A 21,245-nucleotide genomic window follows, 5' to 3' on the forward strand; every position below is an offset into this window, starting at 1 on the left:
GAAGTACATCTGCTCACCCATGAAAGCAATCCCGTTTTTGTGGAGAAGTTCTGGTAGTTTTGGGTTCTCAGAGGCATGGCCCCAGCCAGCCCATACAGCCTGCAGAAGAACACAACATAATTCACTCTTTGTTATAACAAAACAGGCACATGAGCAGAAATACAAAGCATGCAGATGCTTCTACATCTTTCTTTTCTCCACTGAACGGAAAACAGCCTCATAACATCCAAGCTCCTGAAGTACGCTCAGTCTTAATTTAAAGGGTCTGAATATTGATTATATCTTGCAGACAAGACCAAGAAGGCTGCGGAAGGAAGCTGCTGAAGAGCAGTTAAGTGTAGGGAAGTGAAAGGGTGAAGGGAAACTTCTGTCTCCTGCAGATATTCACACTGGGAAACTGACTACATTCTAATATTCACTGTCCTTAGTGCCAATATAGGTTTGTCAGTTCCATTTCTTTAACCTGTCTTTTCTCCCAGATACAATTCATTATTTGAGGAGAGGGGATTCCTTAGTGCTACCTCATGATTTGAAAACTGTGGCATTTCTCACCTGCACTGGAATGCGTTTAGCAATATCAAGAATGAGTTCCACATTTGCATAGTTGTTGTTGTTTGGTCCTCCTGGAACTGGCACGTAGTGATCTGCCATTTTAATGTACTCTGCAAATGCAACAAAGGTCACATTTAGATCACAGATCTGGTAAATGGTACTTAGGTCTAAAACTTCCCAAACCTACAGCATAAGCAAATCTGAACATCCGTATCCACACTGCTTTCTCATCAATCCTAGAAATTAATTACAATTATCCAACAGTATTTCCTACACAATAAAATACCTACAGGAAAAATTAAATTTAATGTCTCTAAAGCACTTAATAAAAGTTCATTCCAAAAATTACTCAAAGCTCTCAATCTGCTCCTGGTCAGAACGGTGCACGGATGGACGGATGTCCATTCAGCCTCTCGCATCCCCCTGGGCACAGAGGTCTGTGCACCTTCACTCACCTGCATTTGCTTTCAGGTCCTCAGGAGTCACCATGACAACAAATCTGATTGCCCGCTCGTTTCGGAACATCTCATAGGACCAGCGCCGGATCGACCTCATGCACTTCACTGCTGCAATCCCATTGTTGGCTATCAGGACCTACACATGTGAGATGCAGGGATGAGACAGAAGTCTAAATAGCACGAAACGTTGAGCAATAATGAAAATAGTCATTTTCTCCACAGATTCTTTCAACCCCTTTTTTGTTGTTCAGTTTCCTTAGCTGGCTTTCAGCTCAATAAGGAATCAGCTCTTGCTTGACCATGAAGATATTAATGTCTTATGCTCTGTTGGGATTAAAGAACAGAGGGGCACTTCAGAACTGACATAACGAGTTGCTAAAACTTTTGTTACCTGAATAGATCTCATCATTATGTGTTTATGTATTTTGAAATAAAATTCTCAGTGCTTTGCCCAGTCTGCATTTGTTGTATCTGTCTGTAAGTCCTCCTCTATCAGCAGAGGTTCATTCAGATTTTTTTTCTGTCACATTAAACTAAACCAATTTATCACATTTAAAGTTAAAACAGAATGGCTACAGGCAGAAATACAACTTGTAAGTTCAGGAATTTCAGTATTTTGATATCTGCAATATGCAGTATTGAATAAAGAGAAGTCGTAGCTCTAGAGAAGGGAACAAGAATACAATACACCAAAGCCCAGAACTTCAGCAATTTACCTTTTCAATAACTCTGTTCCCTCCAAAACGAGTAACAAATTCTGCAGGAGAAGCCACAGTGAAATCCCGCTGCACATCAACTTTCTTCCTGTCCCGGCCTTGCTTGACGAGGTGCAAACCAGACATGCTGGGCCTAAGGGGATTTGAGGGGCACAGAGAAAAAGCAACACTGCAGTGTAGATGAACACAAATAGAGCAGAGTATGATGGTAATTTCTACCTGTCCCCTTGACCACATTCCCCAAGACAAGCAGAACATTCCCCACTTCCAGTTTGCAGCTTTTACAAGCATGATCTCGTTTTGCAATTCACTGCAGTTATATCTCAGCACGTGTCAGCCCATCTGAGGGAATTCGAGTCATGCCAGTACATGAACAGGTGAAAATGTGTTCACTGCACATCACTGCCCATCACAGAACAACTGTGTTAAACCACACTCCATGCTACTCCTCAGTCTTCCAGGAGAGCTGACAAATGAGAAAGTTTTCTAGCTTTGGTAAAACAGTGTACTAAGTCAGATTCCATGAGGAAATCCTATTAGAGAACCACAGCAAATACACTTCAGGTGAAAACAAGGAGCCCCGCCACCCCTGTGCCTGGTTACTTCAACCATTTCCCAAGGATGTGCCCAGCAGCAAGGCCAGGTCCTGGGGGCTGCGTGTTCAGTTGGAGTTGGCTCAGGATCCTCTGCCTTCATCAGCTGAGGATGAGCAACTCCACAGGGAGATGGGAAGAGACGGGCAGGAAGTGACTGACCTGCTGGAGAGGGCATGAAGGGCAGACAACGGCAGGGACAGGCCTGGCTGCACACATCCCAGCCTACTGCTGCACAGCCCGACCATATCAGGACGTTCAGAATAAAAGCAGCACAGCGATGGCACTTCGCTTTGGAGCTGAATTTCAGCTCATCAATCCTTACCTCACACATGGGCTATTCCCACGGCCAACAGTCAAGGCGGTAGAGAGCTCCAAGTTACAGGCTTGTAAAGAAAGCAAATCTGGAGCTTAACTGGGAAGTGAAAACCTGTTCTAAGCACAGCAACAGAGACACTGGAGCAACCCCTGAAGCCAAGGATGTAGAAATGAAAGGTAACAGAGGGGAGAGCAACAGTGTGGTGTTAACACGTGCTAAGAAAGAAAGAAGACAAACAAGCCTGTCTCCCAGTGACATGCTGGGAACTACAAGTGTCCGTGCGTGTCAGATCAAAGTATGCCCAGTTCAGCAACCTGTCTCAGAGGCAACAGCTGATATCCAGAGAAGGGCAGGAGATCACGCTGAGCGTATAGAGGTACTTCCCAGGAACACTTTCCCTTCTTCCAGCAAGCTGCAATCCCGTGATAGGCGGTGTCACTGTACCTAATGGGGCTGCTGTCAGCGAGTTCATGGACTGCGCTGTGATAATCACTGCCTGCAAACTTGAGGATGGGGGCCAACAGGCAAGAAAGAGAGAAGTGTAGGCAAGATTCAACTTCTGCTAAATTTGTCTTTAAAAGATCAGAATCTAAGGCTTGGCAAGGAAGGAGTACGGCCCAAGAAATAAATGAGACAGGTTTGTTCACTGAAGGCTTATCGCAAGTGGCCTCAACCAAAGAGAGACCAAAATTTTGGGGTCAGAAGCTGTGAACATGGATGAATGCGGACCATGGACCAAGTTCAAATTACCAGACAAAGGAAGAAGATACTGCTACAGTGAAAATGACAAGATAACCAGATTTTCCATTATTCAGAATCAATTGCAAACACTTGTTTATAAACAAGTATAGTTCATTTTACTCTGTGATGGGAAGTATACCAAGAACATCGAGTTTTATTCACTAGCAATCACAGGCTGCCCATCACAGCCAAAGCAGGAAAGATTTTCTTCTTTTTGCAACATAATGCGAGGGAGAAGCTGGGCAGCAATGAAGGAAGAATACTGAGCCCTAAACAAGACAGAACAAAAGGCAAATTGGTAACAGTCATCTCTGCTGTTCTCCAGGTCACATGTGCAGTGCTTTCTCAGGTAGGAGCTTCCAAAAAGCTCATCAGTCCTTCAGTTTATAGAGGTTAATGGTTGTGCAGGATGTCATGCTTTATAAACAGATTCCCCACCTAAAATGCAGTCCAGTGCCTTTCTTACAGACTGCACTCACAAATACCTCACGGTAATTCAGGATGGCTTCAGAGGGATAAAACTGACACGGAAAAATATCAGTTTGAATTTCCAGCACAGAGTGCCCAACTGCCTCAGTCCAAGACAGGTGCTGCTCTGAGGAGACAATCATAGCTGAAACTCTTACCTCTGCAGCATGTGATAGATCATTTCCTGACTCTGATCTGCAGGCTCCTCCATGCTGTCTGTGAAGGAATTAACAGATTGCAACTGCTGCTATTTTGGTTTTTCCAATACTGCAGCTCAAAACGCAGCAGCGCAGAGCAGCGAAGAGCCTCCCGTGCTCGTATGGTTCTCCTTGAGGCAGCAGCACTTCCCGGATTGCTTCAGTCTTTTAACCTTTGTCCCCTGCCTTCTACCAGCCCTGTGTCACTCTTTCTTCCTGTGACGCAGCACACACAGCGAGTGAAGCAGCCTCCCTGCCGCGCAGGGGGAAAGCAGCTGATCAGAGACAGAGGAGCCCCCAGTTACGTAAGGAGCTTTGCACAGCTCTGTGCCGTGTGCCGGAGCCCCGCGAGACGAGGACAGCTGGCTCCCTGCCTGCCCCGAGCCCCCAGCAGCCAGCACAGCTCCTGCTACCACGGAGGCAGCTGTTACAGGCCGGCTGCAGTGGCCATCAGCTAGAGAATTCATTCAGCAAGCGGAATTTTGTACCAGGTGTGCAGAGAGGGTGGGGAGGTGACAAGGAAAGCACCTCCATGCAGGCACGCAGAGCCCAGCAGTGATCCGGGCAGCAGAGCACACAGACGCCAGCATGAAGCTGGGATGGGTCAGCCAGGATTTCAGCATCTCAGTTTCTCCACCCATTAAAGAGAGACGAGCTTGCTCCAAGCGCTACAGGAATGAACACCCCCAAAACAAAGGTGCTGTGGTCCTGTGGAGCCTGTAACAGCCCTGCAGAGAGGATGGATGTTTCCTCAGCACTAAGCACATGCAGGAACAAACTGCAGATTTGGATTGGAACCGACACAGCAACTGGATGACACTTGAAATTTCGTGACATTGAGGTCCGCCCTAGCATAGGGCACAGCCAGGCAGCACAGCCCTTATTTGAGGCACGCACTATCCAAGAGTCTGAGCAAAAGCTATGCAATTATCCAGGAAGGAATCACTCAATAATAATAATAATAATAATAATAATAATAATAATATGTAAAGAAGAAAAAAAAAAAAGAGCAAATACCCAGTGAAAACAGACACATAATGAAGACAGGCAATGCTGAGCCCTGAGCAGCAAGGTGAGGTCACTGTGGGAAGCAGGGACCTAAGAATAGCCAGGCAGTGTGAGCAGTGACCGACAGCAAGCACCACGTGTCTGATAAAGCACAGGCAAACAACTCCGTGCAGATCCAATTCCTGCAGGCATTGTCAGCAGGAGGGCAAAGCAGGACAGCGACATGCTGTGGTGGTGGTGAAGAACATCACAGGGAAATAAACCCAAGCCAGGCAGCAGACAGGTGATAGTGAGAGAAAAATGAATAACCGAACAAAAAGCCCAGAGCCAGGCAGGTCAAGGATTTAAGCTCCTGACAACGACATGCAGCCACACAACCCTCCCCCACGTGGATGGCTGCAGAAGAGGAGCCCCAGCCCTGCAGGTCAGAGGGGACTTGCATCAGCATCGTGCCGTTGTATAACACTGGTTGTGCTGGAGTAAGCCAAGAGGAGTGCCAGATGGAAGGCACGATAAGATGGCCCTGCTCTCCTCTGCACGGGGAACAGTCTGGGGCACAGTCCCTAAAAAAAGATGTAAAGCATCCAGAGAAAAGCAGATGAAAATGACTGTGGATCTGATGAACACAGCCCAGGAAGTGAAGGGGCTGCCAGCACTGGATGGGCCTGGTGAGGATGCCCAGTAACAGTCTTTAAATACAGGAAAAGAGGACAAGATGCCTGAGAACGAGAAGTAATGAGCTTAAATTATAACAGAAAACACATTAGCAAACCTTTCAAACAGTATTGCAAATGCCAGCAGTGGGCAGAAGGACTGCACAGGCTGCTTGTGGGAACAAGGTTTCGCAGCAGGGTCACGCAGTCCCTGATCAGGACCAGCTCAGCATCCAGATGACCAGACCCTGGGGCAAACACACAGCCCAGATGACTCCTGGGATCCCTTCCAGCTTGACACTTTATTAATTCCCAGATAAAAAGCAGAGGTGGTGTTTGAGTGCATTACACATCTGCCTAGTTACTGAAAGCCTCTCTCAAGTGCCAGCTTACTCCCTCTTTGAAGAAACGTTCAGACCACCCAAGAGTGGCAGAAATTCCTTATTTAATTCATTTTAAGACAGAAGCACATAAGAAAAAGCCCTGTGTCTCGAGGTACCTTCCAGCACCAAGTCCATCCCAACAGCCCTTCAGTTCAGCACGGACCCCACTCCTCCTGTAAGCACAACCCCATCTGGACACCCACTTCCCTGAGCAGTGCAAGCTCCTGCTCCCCCAGCCCTGCTGGGAGGCTCCCATCAACCCACCAGTTCCCAGGCAGCCATCACAAGGGCAGAGACTTAAGAAATAACAGACTCAGCTTGATAAAATCTGCATCGCTTTCTCTCCTAGAAATGTAAAGCCCACCACGTCTTCAGTGACTTCACTGGACACATACTGCATATAGAAAATGGTACGTTCCATCTCTTTCTAAATAAAATTCTTGCATGATATTAAATTTCCTCAGTTTTTGATCCTGTCTTTAAGATTTACAGTTATTCAACATAATTGGAATTTATTTTTCAGTTTTGGTGAAATGTCTTTCCCAAATATTTGCCCACGCTCCAAAAAAGCCTACCCATAGCTCCCAACCCTAATAGCTTTCAACTGTAGCTGCAAGGAACCAAATCTTACAGCTACACACAGCCTCATGTTAGAGAACAGCTTCAGCCGGGTTAAAAGCACTCATTGTGCTTCTGCTACAGCATCAATGGAGACGATCGGCCGCAGCATCCCAACAGAACCACGCCACACGAGGATGTGTCACTGTGATACAACACTTACCATCACACACACAAAGCCCACTCCCTACACAGCACTATTCAGAGCCCAGCTGGCAAACGGCATGTGGAAAGCACCCCCCTTCCCTGGAGGCTCGGCCTGCAGGCAGACAAAAGGGAAGCCTGGGTGCTTCTCGGCTGTTCTGAGAAAACCCGCGCTGGTTGCACACGTACCTGACGCACATCGCAGCCAGGAGCCTGCACTGATCCCAGCACTGCAGCATGCCCAGCGCCGCCGGTGACGCTGCAGTCTGCTCCAAAGGCAGCGATGCACGAGCTGGCGTGTGTGCAAGGCAGCCGTAAGGAGGCTGCAGCACAGACATACACACACACACACACACACACACACCCTGAGAAAAAATTATTCTTTTTTTTTTTTCCCCATGTTTGGCCCGTACAAGGTGTGGAAGGAAGGCAGCTCCTATCAGTTAGGGATTCCTGTTTTGTAATATGGACATGCCGATGCGTGTGTGCATCCGGTCCGGGTGGCAGGACTTTGTGAAGCATCCATAAAACCTGTCCTAGTGCCAGGCCTGCCCTGCAGCCTGTTCCACAGAGAAGCAGAGGGAAGGAACAAGCACACATGTAAGCCAGCAATGCGGACCTCTGCAGCCAGAGCAAAGGGCGGCTATGGCCAGAGGAATGGACGCTGGGAGGCAGCAATCCAGACTTATTCAAAGACAGTCTTTCCTGCAGCCTTAAAGAGACAGAACCGTTGGCTTGAAGGCAGAAATTGCCAGAAGTCAGTGCCTGGATACATTAACCAAAACCAAGAGCCTCATTGCAGCCCTGACACAAGGCTGGGCCCAGGAATATCAGAAAGCAAACAAAGGATACAGAACAAATTACAATGGTGAGGTAACTTCACATTCACACTGATGCAATTTTAAACAGTAATCAAGGCAGGTATGCAGCCTAAAGCAGGAAATTTGGTTCCAAAACTACAGAATCCAAACCAGTACACTGCTAGGATTCCTCTATAAAAAATACAGAGGAATTGATGAGTACTGTGGCCACAAGCCCCTTTCCTCTCCTTCAAACTTCTCTTTCAGAACCCATTTCTCCATCACACCCTTCCTGCTGAAACTCTGGCACCCAATTCCTAGCACCACATTTCAATCAAAATCCATACTCCAGTTCCTAAAACCCCCGAATACCCTCACTTTCACACCCCTGAGAAGCATGAAATTCCATGTGTTCCTGCAATAACAGCCTAACACTCTCCAGACAAAGCCCCACCACCAAGATAAATGCAGTAGAAGACAATTATGCAGCTGAGAGCAGATCTGAAGCCCTTTCACAAAGTTTTGGACAGATCTCCTCTGCAGGAAAGAAAGAATGCATGTTTTGTACCAACCAGAACAAGGGGGTGGGTGGGAGAGTTTTTTGTGCAGTTTATCAGTGACAGTTTTTGCCTCACACAGGCAGCACAACAGGGCCCACCTATGACTGCAGGCACCCATGTAGCACCATATGTCTGGTCTTAAAGACAGAGTTACAAGAGGGTGCCAAGAGATCCAAGTTATTCTCTACCCTGGAGATTCAGCATCACACGGTGACACTTATGCTAACAAAGGGATGGAGGGAAGCCCTTTGTTTTGGGAGGGATTCCAACTGATCACGTGCAAAGGAAAACATTTTAGCAAACATCTTATTGAGACTGTTCACCAAGAAGCCCAATTAACGCTCGGCACAAAGGCCAGCATCTCTGTGGGTGCCCTACCACAGCTACGAGCTGGGATACCTCTAAAAATGTGGCTTTCAGTTGTTGCAAGTGGATTGCCAGGTGATTTCCTACACCCGTTTCATTGCTTATGAAACCAGAGCCCTGATGGACAAATACCAGAAGGCATGCAGGATTTATTCTATTTTAAACAAGAATTTGATACTGGATGCTATCTTTAAAACTAGGAATTAAATATAGCATCAGTCAAGAACAATTTATTAAACAAAACAAACTGACTCAACATACCCCCCTCCACGTGGCATTCACAGAGAAGTTACTTTATCTCCCACTGACACCTCAGGAACACAACTGACAGCCCTGCACAGCACAAAGCACTGTGTCCATGGGACTGCTGCCCTCAGCTGGAGCACCGAACTCCAACACAACACAATTACACCCAGAAACAAAAAGGAAAAGCAGTACATCCAGTTTTATCACCTGGAGGTGCAAAATGCAGCAAAGAGCAAATTTTGTTGGCATTAGCTGTATGCAGCCACTTTTTTTAAGGATGTTCATTGTCATAATTAACTGAGCAAAGAAGAAATTTACACAAGTTTTATCACTGATAGTCTTTAAATAAAATAAAACTAAAAGAAAGGAAAGAAACAGAACATTCATGTGCACAGCTACTCTTCCAACCCACACTTTCGTTAAACACTGGTGTAACAGACACTGATTTGAAGTTCATTATCAGATCATGGCTTTCTCAATCCCATCTCTAGCAGTCAGCTAGCTCAATCAAAGGCCTGCACAGATATCTAGTGGCGTGAAGCCTGTATTGTAGAGCCTGTCCCAGCAAGACCAGCTTTAGCAACAGCATAAACACTTACCCAGATCAATAAGGCGATGGATGGAGCGGCACAGCCACACACGCTCCGCATGCTCAGATGAAGAAACACGAGCTGGCACTCAGCCTGCCCACAGCTGGGCCAGGACCTATTGGCCAGGCACCACAACCAGACCCCAGCAGCACTTCCCAGCTCAGACAAAAGGCCTGCAAGGTTTCAGGTACGGAGCAAACGCCAAACAGCGCAGTGAAGCACCCACCCATGCTGCATGAAGTGACAACGTGATGTTGCTTTTTATTTGAATGAATTTCTTTGCTATAAAATAACAGCCCATGAGAGCTAATGACCAAGGAAGAACATTTCTAATTAGCAATGTCATTTTCATACTGACAGGGTGCTCCTTCCAGTGGTGAAACTTTGCTTGGGAGATCAAGATAAGTGCTGGGACAGCCGCTGCACAGAAGGCACAGGCACCAGCACTCAGTGTTACAGGACAGGATACACAGTCTCACAGATAACCTCCACAAAGCAACAAAATGTCTAAACTTCAGTGATCTGGAGCATGAGAGGGAAGAACAACCTCATAGCTGACAACCAACCTTGCCCTTCCAGGCCTCCTGCACTGCAAGAAGTAATCTCTTTTCTCCAGCCATCAGAGCAATAGGTGCACTGCCTGCCACGCTCTGTGAAGAGGTAACGGATCACTCAGGTGCACTCACAACGCTTCTGTATCTGACTCAGTTCTCTAATTTAGAGATAATTGCTCCCTGAGAAGGACTTCTCTGCAGCAGTCACTCACCCCAACTACAGGCTGCTTTTGTGGTTAGCTAACCAAACCTTCCTGTGTGGTACAGCAGGGCTAACCAGAAAATGGAAAGATTTTTGGCAACTCCTCGAGAAGACATTCTCCTTCGGATCTGCAACTTGTTTGAACAGTACTGCACAGAACTCCTCACTCAATTTGTCTTTGACACTCCAGAAAGAGTTGCACCTTTGTGATTATCAAAAGAAAGCTGTAAGCAAGAATGCCAGTGTTCCATTAATTCACTGTCACACCGTGACTGCAGGCAAGTGGTTTACCTTGTCTTTGTCTCAGTTTCTCCATCTGCAAACATTATTTGGAAATCTTTTGATGAAAGAGACTACCATCCTGGAAAACCATTTCAATTCATCTAACCTTATCTTAGAAAAACAGCCTAATGCTGTAACTTTTTTTTTTTATTTATTTGAATTGGCATTTCCCTCCAATTTAACTAAAAGTCAAGTACCCTCAAAACAGAATGCCAAAGTAAGCAAATTACAACAGAGGTGCTCAAGGTTGCACACCTATTGCATTATAGCTCTCTCATGCCAGGCAGTGTCCTCGAAGTTGCACACAGACACTGCCTGATTTTCTTGCTCTCCTGTTGTCTGTTTCACACTAGTGATTATGTCCTCATACAGCTTCTTCTGTTCCTCAAACGTATACAGTTACGAGACTAGAGCTTTTGCCACTTCAAATTTACCTTTTTTTAGCTGCCTAATCATTCCAACTGACAGCCAGGGGAAAAGCAATCCCCTTTACATTTGTGTAAGGTATTCTATCGCCAGCTGGCTGACCATATCCATCAGCTTGACCAGAACAATTCTCAACTATGGCCCACTATCATCCTCTGGTCCCAGCCCAGAGTCTGTGTATGTTTTCAGAGGTTGTCTCCATGAAGTGACAATGGTACCACCAACATAAAGGACAAATAAAACAGTCCTTCTCCCAGCTATGAGGCCAACATCTCCCTGAGCTGCAAGCACTAGCTACTGCATTAAGCTTTGTTTTACTTCACCATTACCAACCATTTCTTTAATCAGAATTTTCTCTGTCCAAAACAAAAAACATCCAAAAATCACAGCAAAAACTTTTGAGGCCAAACCCAGAACCGGGATACAAAGGTGAGATTTATTAGTATGCAGCTTGCAAAGAGTAGCTTTGGACTTTCTTGGGAATTGATAGAGTAAGAGACTGAAGCTGAGATATTGATCCATACCTCATATGGTTTGCTAGGCCATCTTGAGCACTAGGAAGTCCCAGGTCTGAAAGTGAATCCGAGCAGACAGAAACAGGGGACAGAGACCTCTCTTTCTCCTCTAGCAGGTCAAGTTTCACCAAGGAGCTTGTCTCATCTTCTGAGTTATCCTCTGACACAGAACCAATAATAAAGCGAGAGTGAGGGTTCATCTCCAGAGGTTTAGCAGGTTGGGAAGACTCTTCCATGGCTCTTCCAAATTGAGCTCTCAGCACTTTAAGGGGCAAAAGAAAGAAAAAAAACAAAACTCAAGGTTAATATCTCCTATTGCAAAACAAATAAGGCAAAGCAAGGTTTGCTTCCAATTGGAAATGCAATGGTACAACACCAGAACACAATAGCTGAACCTAGACAGGAGTCCAGGGAATAGTAATTTATGTTACAATCACTGACTTTTCTGTTTGCACAAGGACTCCGAATTCAAAGCAGCTGCAAAACCTGCTAGTTTTTGCAAAACCTACAAAGCTGCAAAAGGTACTTAAAAGAGGAAAATGTAAGGCATTCTTTCTTACATTTTTTCCAAAGACCCCATGTTACTTAGGATTCTTTCAGAAATCTGAGCTGCCCTACTGAAAACTGGGGAGCAGACAGCACACAGCTCCCTGACAGCAAAGCAGGACTGCTTTATTCCTAACCTGAAATGCCCAAGTTTATGAAGACTTCAGTCTCCTAAGCTCACTCACATCTGAGGACAAGTTACCAGCACGATGACATTAACAGCACTAACAACACAGTACTGTCACATGGCAAAGGCTCACTCCATCCTTCCCTCTTCCCTCCTCTGCTCCAGCTGCATGCTCACACTGCACACTCTCCAGCAGTTCTGATGCTTTCCAGACCACTTGAGTGTAACAACTGCCACCAACAAACTAGTATAATTTCTGGTGAGGTTAGCAAGTGGGAAAGAAAGAACATAAGAGATGGAGAACAAAAGAGTACCTCAGAGCACAGCCCAAGACAGGTGGGATGGTGAATTACTGTCTGACACGTTCTGCTCTGCCCAGCTTTGATGCATTTACACACAAATGGAAATCAAATAATCAAAAAACTAGGAATGTTTATACACTAACCTCTTGTTATTCTTGCAATCTGAGCAGGTATCCACTTCCAAAATGAACTGGAAAACAAAAGAATTAACAGATAAATACTGTTATAAAAATACTCTGCATGTAATTAAAAAAACAGTAGAGAAGTGTAGAGAACAGAAAGGCCCACACATCTGGAGCCACTGAGTAAAGTAGGAGCGAAACCTGTGATGCCTCAAGGAACACACACAAGACAGGAAGACCCCAACACCCTCCATGCAGTTTTGCACTGTTCTTATAGGAAATGATACTCTGGGCTAGTGCTACCAGCTTATGGCTTTTTTTTCCTCTGCTGTCTCTGAACTTCTCAATCTACTGGCCACTATCAGCTGAACCTGATGGTCAAGAGCAAATCCCAATGACAATTAGAACCCTCATGGAAAACCAGGAGCTAGAAAACACAGCTGAGATAGCATAAAACCAACAGTTACCTGTAAAAAAAAAAAAAAAAGTGTAGTAACGGCGATGCAGCACTACAGACAAGGACAAGGCAGGGAGCAGCCATCTCAGGGCCCCAGCCCTTCTAGTGGCACATTACCATGCAGAAGAGATGGGCTTGGTGCCTTCAGCACCACACTGACGTCCCAAAGGAAGGAGGGCCATGTCAACCCTGCCAGAATGGGCCGTGCTATGGGGCAAGCACAGAGATGCACCACGAGCAGTTTGATGGGAACATGACAGCTTACATCCGGTACACAGGCAAAACCAGATGTTATAGCACTTAACAGGACACAATCTAAGCTCTAATTAGAACACAGACAAGAAGTTTATAGACACTGCAATCCTTGAGCACCATTTCTTTCTTCCCATCAGTAACTGAAAATTAAAAACAGATCCAAGTGGCTTATGCAATTTTACTGTGACCGTATCGACTGAATTATTCAGACCCAACTCTGTGTTGACATCACTCCTCCCACAAACTCCAGTTTCACCCGGGCCAGGGGCAGTTCATTTTACAGGGAGATGTCCTTAACCATTTTATGACTGGAAAGCCACAGACGCCCACCTGATACAGGTGTTAGAGGTGGATCTACCTGCCTCTTCGTGAGGGTGGAAGAGGGAAACAACAAGAAGCGTGACTGCGAGGTCTGCGTGCCTACCTGAGAATGCAGAAACTAAACCATGAGATTCCATTAACCAGGCTGCTCAGATGAGGCTCGTTCCCACTGCTCAGATAGAAAGCTTTGATCAGGTTGGCTTTTTACACGGAAACATGAAGACAGTGTTATGTGCACACGTACTCTTCCATCACAAAGTTCCCAGAGAATTTCATTCAGGTGGATTTACTGTTGGCAAAACCAGCACCAGATCTGGGATGCAGCCAAACTAACAACAAACCTTTTTAAAAAAGGAAAGGGGTTTTTAAAGAACTCACACTTTAATAACTATATTTTCAAGGCTTTATTTTTTTCCCTAAGTAAAGAAGGAGGCAGAGCAAAACAAGGGGAGCACTTCAGGCAAATGCCCCATGAGAAGCACCAAACCCCAGCGTTGTGCTCCAACAACTGCACTGATGCACTGCATGCACACAGCTCAGCCCTATGGCAATCAGCTGCCCACAGAGCTCCACTCAGTGCACTTTGATGCATTTCTGACCCCTGTAGGTGCATCGCAATGCCGTGAGCTCTGCTGAAGCCTTGTGACCACCTGTGAACTCAAACTGGCATCAAACCTCACAGAAGCTCAGCTTGTTCTCAGTACACTGACATTCATTATCCACATTTTACTTAATCATAACGTTCTCGGGGGGCAGTTAAAACATGCAACTTCTTAGAGACGTCTCTGCAGATGCCTTTTGCTCTCCCTGCTGCAAACAGAACACCAGCATTCCACCAAAGCACAGTGTGCTGCATTGGCCTCCTGAAGCCCGGCTGGCAGAGGTTGGAATGCAGCTCCTCACCCCAGCAAAGCACCGCCACGCTCTTGTGCACTGCGACCCTTTGCAGATGTTCCACGTGTGTGAATAACACTGAACAAGTCACTGCAAAATAACCGTCTGCCTCCTCAGCTATTTACATGCCCTGTGCTTATTTCTGTGGGTAGGAACTGCTGTCAAATGCGCTAACTTGCACATGTACACTAAAAGAAACTCTGTACGCTACAGCGGGATACGTCCTGAGAATTCCATTTTGCAGGGATTTAAGAACATGTATTGTCATGCACCGTAAGCCTGCTCAATTACACAAACATGGGTTAAATCACAGTTTTATCTTGCAGAATCTGAGCCACACTCCTCCCTCCTGAAGGAACCAGCTCCCATCAGGAGCCAGAGCTACATAACACGTTCCTAACTCCCCAGCACTGCAGACATCAAGGCATTTAATACCCAAATCAGGCTCTTTGTATGCCTAATGCTACAAGCAATGAAAACTCTACAGTCCAAATTTACAGATGGACTTGTTTTTGCCTGAGGGAGAGCAAAACTCAATCATTTCTCCACAACTCTACAGCCATAAAGAAACATATCTGGCTTGCCAAAGAAACACACACATAAAAACATTAGATCTTCACAGAATCACCAAGGCTGGAAAAGAAGTTTTCATGACAAGATTGTTTTATTCTAGTAAACCATACCCAGGCATGAAGATCACTTAACAGCAGACAGAAACCAAGTTCTGAATGTTTTTCAAGCCACCCCACTGAAAAAGGATTTATGTTGCTGAGCAGAGCGGCACAGCGCCTGCAGAGGGCTGGAAGCTGAGTCCAGAGGGCAGAGATGCTTCTGTACCCACCCAACCTCCTGAGCCATTCTCTCCTGCAGCGTGGCTGCTCCATGTGTGCCCTGCCCCAGCCACACAGCCCCACTCAGCGACCATCCAACGCCCAGTGAAACTCTCCTGCTTTTTCTGCATTGCAGGGCGGCTCGCAAACTCTCGCATGCATCCACAGGTGGAAGTTCTTGTTGGATTTTAAAGCTCACGACATCTATCTGAAATGCACAGATAGCTCAACACCCGTTAGAGGAATGGGCTTCCAGGTCGTCCCAGGTAAAACATTTATCTGTCTTTTCCACCAAGGAAACATAAAGGTAAGAAGCAGAGCCTGCATTCACACCAATCGCACTTTGCTAAGTCACCCGGGGCTGCGTCTGACTCCCACCGCCTGAGAGCACCAGCACAGCCGGGTACCCGCAGCCCACCGGTCCGGAATGGACTACGATATCACTCCGAACCAGCTATCAACGGGTACGTCGTACCCGAGAACCCTCACAAGAAAACATAAAAGCACAGAAAGAGCAGAGCGCAACAACGCGGCACGGCGCTCCCACAAGGCCCGGCCCCGCAGCCCCACGAGCTCAGCCCTCCGCCGGCTGCCCGAAGGACCGCGGTCCCACGCCGCACCGGCTCCCGGAGCCCGGCCACGCCGCGCCCATCCCCGCGCACGAGGCGGCGCGCCGCCCGCATCCCCGCGCCGCGGAGGCCGGGGGATCCGAGGTGGCGACCCGAGCCCCGAGAGCCGCGCCCACGCGGGACGCCCGCGGAGCCTTCCGCTCCCCCCGGGCCGCGCGATGCCGGCGGGCCCGGCCCCACGCGCTCCCCGTGGCTCGGGCCCCGCCGCCTCCCCCGAACGCGGATCGGCGCTCCTCGCCCCACGCACCGCCGCCCTGCCCTGCCCGGCCCGTCTCGCTGCTCACCTCAGTGTGCCGGGCGCAGCGGAGGCGCCGCGGGCCCCCGGCCTGGTGCAGGGCAACGGCGGTGCTGGGGGCGCGGCGCTGCCCCCCCATCCCCGGTCCCGCCCGCGGCCCCGCCCCGTCCGCCCGGCCCCGCCCCCCGCCGCCGCGGTGGTGTGATGCGAGGGGTTACTTCGGGTCAACCACCTCTAACCCCTCCCCTCCCGCCGCCCGGCCGTCCGCCACTCCCATTGGCTGGCGGCGGGCGCGAAACGGGGGGCGTGACCAATCGGGCGGCGCCCGCGGGGCGTGGCCAATGAGGAGATGCCGATGGCCTGAGCGGCGCGGCGCGGCGCGCCCATTGGCTGCTGGCGGAGGGAGGGGGGCTCCCCGTCCCGCGGTGCGTTGGCGCGGCCCGCAGGTCCCACACGTGTCCCTTCCCCGCGCCGCGCGTTCCGGGGCGCCGCGGCCGGAGGCCCCGAGGACGCATTGAGTGCAGCGCAGCCCCGATGCGTCCTCACGTGTGGGAGCGGGAGTCCGCTGCGGGGCTGCGTGGCCCGGTCCCCATCCGCCGCACAGGCACGGGTGGCTGGCCGAACCCATCGGACGGCGGGGCCACCGCCTGAACCCTCCCTGCGCGCCCCTCGCCGCAGCAGCACGCAGTGAAGAAGTGCCCTCCGACTGCTGCGCCCTGCCTTGCGGGGGGAGCTGCGATTCTCGTGAGCGCCGCACCACTAACTGCTGCGCTCCGAGGTCCCGTTGCCGGTGCAGGCCGGGTAGCTGCGTGCACAGCAGGAGACCCGGCTGCTGCGTGGGGAACCTTTCTACAGCTGGAGAGTTTCTGAAGCAGACCAAAGGACGGTGATGGCCCCAGCACACGGTGCTGAGCCCAGCATGGTGGTGCAGGGCAGTGCCTGCAGCGCTGACAGCAGCTACACACAGCCTTACCTACCCCAGTGGGTACCCTACAGTGCTTGGCTCATCCCGGCCCTCCGAGCACGGTCATGCCATAACCTGCATGCTGCCCTGCCCACGTCATCCCTTAGCTAATAAATGCTGTCCAAATATGCTGGAGGAGTGATTGCTACATGTCATTAAATCCTGTAGTAACTCTCTGGTTCAAGGGCAAAGAGAGAAAAGAATGCAAGAAAATCTCAAGAAATACATCAACATGAAAAAGCAAGCACAGATTTGGAAAGTGCTGCTGGAATTGGGCAGGAATAACAGCCCACGGCCGCCCTCCCAGCAGCTCATTCACATCTGACAGCCACACATGGCCTTTCCACAGACGGATCCCCACAACATCCCACACCAGGACAGCTGCCAGCAGCCCGCTGGCAGACATGCAGCACACAATACCTCCCAAAATATTAAATTATATCAACTGTACAAGCAAATAAAAGCTTTGAACTTCCTGTATCTCACAGCTGTTCTTTCCCACTGAAGCCAGCAGCAACACTGCTCTTCACTAGGAGCAAGTACTGGTGGAAGACTTTTTACAAGAAATGCCATTTGGGAGGAATTACAGTAACTGATTTAGGGGTGCAGGGTAAGGAGCACCCAGCCATAATGATTTGCCATGCTGAATCACAACCTGCTTTTAGGCCATTCAGTGAAATTTCTGGGAAATTTCTCCTCCTTGGATTCTCAAAAAAGCAATCATACCTTTAATAATGCAAGTAAACCATTTTCCAAAAAAATACAGGGAAAACGTTCCTACCTTCCATGAGGCCAAACCAGGGTTCCATGGCTCTTCCCCAGGCTCTGATAACATCACCACTGCAAACACCGGAGGGATCATTCCAGGTGAGGGGGGTGCTGACACCATGCACAGAGCTTGTGTCCTGGCAAGTGAGGAGCAGAGAAGAAGGTCAGATGTGATTTTTAAAGCGAAATCATATTTTAGCTATTTGCAGAAGATTTTAAACATCAGAAATGAAACACGAACCCTTGCAACAAGTGACAGCAGCTGCGTGTTCTCAAGGATAACCATAACCCTGCCTCTGGCTGGTGGGTGAGCTGCCAGCTCACTCAGTCCATAAGGTGTGCTGTTCTTGGCCCTAAGTTCCCTCACCGTTTCAGGAAATGTCCTAAGATGTGTTGCAAATCTGCAGATTGGCTTGTGCCAGAACCCCAGCCCAAAGAAACAACAGAAAGAATCACAAAGTGAAACCAAGTTCCGGGATGGGATGGGAAAACTTAGCAACAGCATTAGGCAGCCACGTTAAAAATGAACATTTAATTGTTTGAAATTATTTTAAATCTACTTCTCTTTTTAGTATTTTTGAGTTTTTATTTACAAGGCTGAAAAACACTGGATTCCTAGTGATTTCTATCTTGGGAACATTGCATAAAAATTAACAAGTATGGAAATATCACTTTAAAGGGGGATACAGAAGTGAATTCTCTTATCCAAATCAAAATCCCTCCCCAACAAACACCACAGATACTACAGACACATGCTCAGATGCACTGAGTGAGAACACGCTCATTGACAAGATGATGAAATCCTCCTCTGCAAAGGATCCTGGCAGATCTCCCTCAGACATCTACGCACTACATTTCACAAGCAGAGAAGTGAGTGAACATTTTATTTTATTCGCATCAATATACTATTTCCAAAATAAAAGATGAATTCAACTGCTGATTAAATGGTGATTTGCAACTACATATTCTTTACACAGTGCTCTGGGTGGGAGGGCTGGGGGGGGCTACAGCTCTCAGGAATATTCAAATTCTTGTTTTTTTTCGCACTGGACAATGGTGAATGACATACTTACTTATTCTATAGTCATTCTTTGTGATGAGTGTAGTTTCAGCTTACAATAACTGGATATCAATTATGAATAAACTTGGCACCTCAGGAAAATATTTAGCAGTTTTCTCAAGTCTCTGGGGTATCAGTCACATGAAACGTCAGGGGTCACTTCAGATTCAACAGAAACACTCTACCTTTCCTCTTGTGATCGGGGACATAAACCTGCGTTATTCAGCACTTAAAAGCCAGAGACTTTGGAGAAAGAAATTATTTCCATCGCCACCTTTTGACTAATGTAGAAAATGCCAGTTGTCCAAAACCAATCCACCCTGTGACTACAGCAATCTCACCAGGACTCTTTGGTTACAGCTGCACTCTGGCCAGACTTCCCCACCCATTTTGGCTGCAGGATTTGCTGGGCTTCACTGCCCCATGAACTGTAGGGTTTCACTCTCCAGGGCCAGCAGGCAAGCACAGGCTCCCACCCTTTCCTAAGCATTTGCAGCACTCAGCATTGACATCCAAAGCCACAAAGAGCCTGGGCTGTGTGGAGGTGAGGGTTCTGTTGGCTTCTAGAACAGCTGAGCCCTTAGCAGCCAGCATCTCCACGGCAACCCCAGTGCCCAGTGCCCTCTCCCAGCTCCACACACCAGCATCACCCATCGCAGCGTGCAGCCCTGAGATTTGTGCTCAGGACCACACCTCATCTGGGACGAACCTATTGAAAGGGAGTTTGACTGACAGAGAAGGCTTTCTTCAGGTCTATTTCTTACCAAAGTCCCCATTTTGCTGGACTGGCTCAGAACTAGAAATTCATACAATCTATCATAATTAAGACATTCACTTTAAGCCCTGCATGAGTCAACCGCTGTAAAGATACAGGAGTTTTCAGCAGGAATATATGATTACAGAGCTGTTCCAGGAGCTCTGCTAATCAGCACAGTATCTGCTTGAACACCTGTACAACAGCTCAGAGAAAGCAATAAAGATAAAAACAGCTTCAAGACTGTGAAGAGCAGGTGCAATTATGGTCATACTATTAATACTCAGCTTGGTGATAGTGCACAAGAGTCTCATCAGAGAAGGTAAGTTGCTCACATAACTGCAAATTCTAACTGAATATTGATTCTGTAGGAAATTTATAAAAATATTCATTACTAATGTTACATATTTTGTCACTTTACTGTGTGCTGAACTGAATCTCTACTCTTAACACAGTCTCTAATGCGCTGGCCATCACCCCAGATTCTAGCACTTTTGCTGTCAGCAAAATGTTGATATTTAAAATTAGTTACCAAAAAGAGGGAAGTACTGACCTAACTGCATCACAGCTCGAAGGCACTCATCCTTCCCTTTGCTCCCTGCAGACATCAGGGACTACAGATGCCACGTGGGAAACGCCTGGGCAGCCGGCCGCGTGCGAAACCTGGATGTCTTCCTGCAAGGTGAGAGTCCATGAGCAGGAGAGCTGTCACGGCTGTCAGCGGTACGGTGAGCCTTTTCTGTGGTCTCAGCTCTTCCTAAGCCACCTGGCCAAAAAGGATTACAGAGGTCATGCAGAATTCTAGTTCTGTATTGCTAGAAACCAAAGAGACCATTCCAATAACCTTCGATGGATTAGTGTCACTTGCCTGCAATCATTATGTGCAACATCTGAAATTTTCAGCCAACTCTTGCAGCAAAGAAAGCAAAGTTACTGCAGGACTTACTGCAAAGCTAGATTGATAGAGCTGCCCCTGCCTCATCACAGCGGGGTACCTGCACCCAGCTCCTGGCACCTGAGTGTTGGGACCAAGAGCCTCAGCTCCCACTCAGCATGAGACCCCAAGGCAACAGGGATCCCAAACAGGAGGTCGGCCTCTGGCCACTGATCAGGGAGCTGCCCACAACAGCTTAGGCTGCTGTAAGGTTAGCTGATGCCAACGTTGTCCTTGGGAATGTACCAGATTACAATGCTTGAGCATTGGGTGGTCCAACATACACACAGTAACAAAGGAAATAAGAACAGAGAACTTGCTTGAATTCTCCTCGCTGTAACACTAACACCAAGCTGTCTCTGCAGTTTCCCTACAGCAGCACATCCTTCACAGCTAACTGCTGGTTTGAACCTCTCGTGGGAGGAACTTCATCCAATCTAAGAGAAACCTTTACTAACATCTAGCTCTTATCTTTTTCCAGCCCCTGGGATAGCTGAAACCAGAGAGACATTAAGTAGAAACCATAAAGTTACATTTCTGGAATGCTTTAGTCATCAAAGCTCTGTGCAAGTAAATCTGCTGCACCTGGGGAAGATGCACAGAGATCTGACAGAGTGGGTAGCAGAGGAATGCACTGTGGAGAGCCTGCAGGTCAT

The 21,245-nt window shown here is 47.9% G+C and overlaps 1 protein-coding gene and 1 long non-coding RNA gene across 15 annotated transcripts in view; one reads left to right on the forward strand and one right to left on the reverse strand.

Moving 5' to 3' along the window:
• The window catches only part of ACACA (acetyl-CoA carboxylase alpha), a 113,131-nt gene that overhangs the window by 86,977 nt on the left and 4,909 nt on the right, over nucleotides 1–21,245 (reverse strand). For 4 of the 14 annotated variants that reach the window (XM_031591486.2, XM_090122722.1, XM_090122723.1 and 1 more), the window contains exons 1-8: nucleotides 19,243–19,442; nucleotides 17,855–17,978; nucleotides 12,510–12,556; nucleotides 11,401–11,653; nucleotides 1,727–1,859; nucleotides 1,008–1,146; nucleotides 553–662; nucleotides 18–99 (exon numbers count right to left, since the gene is read on the reverse strand). In XM_031591486.2, the coding sequence (XP_031447346.2) occupies nucleotides 18–99; nucleotides 553–662; nucleotides 1,008–1,146; nucleotides 1,727–1,859; nucleotides 11,401–11,627 (691 nt within the window). In that variant the 5' untranslated portion in view covers nucleotides 11,628–11,653; nucleotides 12,510–12,556; nucleotides 17,855–17,978; nucleotides 19,243–19,442. Of the gene's footprint in view, nucleotides 1–17; nucleotides 100–552; nucleotides 663–1,007; nucleotides 1,147–1,726; nucleotides 1,860–4,005; nucleotides 4,353–7,039; nucleotides 7,160–11,400; nucleotides 11,654–12,509; nucleotides 12,557–13,624; nucleotides 13,691–16,158; nucleotides 16,242–17,854; nucleotides 17,979–18,914; nucleotides 18,932–19,242; nucleotides 19,443–20,208; nucleotides 20,422–21,245 lie in introns of those variants that run through there. The other 10 variants (XM_090122715.1, XM_090122716.1, XM_090122717.1 and 7 more) reach the window with 7 other exon arrangements.
• On the forward strand, nucleotides 19,504–21,243 carry LOC149915323 (uncharacterized). Its single transcript, XR_016459276.1, has 3 exons — nucleotides 19,504–19,977; nucleotides 20,260–20,337; nucleotides 21,071–21,243. It is a non-coding gene; the product is annotated as an uncharacterized LOC149915323 (long non-coding RNA).

The sequence above is a fragment of the Phasianus colchicus genome, chromosome 21, assembly GCF_987193195.1.
Source record: "Phasianus colchicus chromosome 21, bPhaCol1.hap1.1, whole genome shotgun sequence".
Classification (NCBI taxonomy): Eukaryota; Metazoa; Chordata; class Aves; order Galliformes; family Phasianidae; genus Phasianus; species Phasianus colchicus.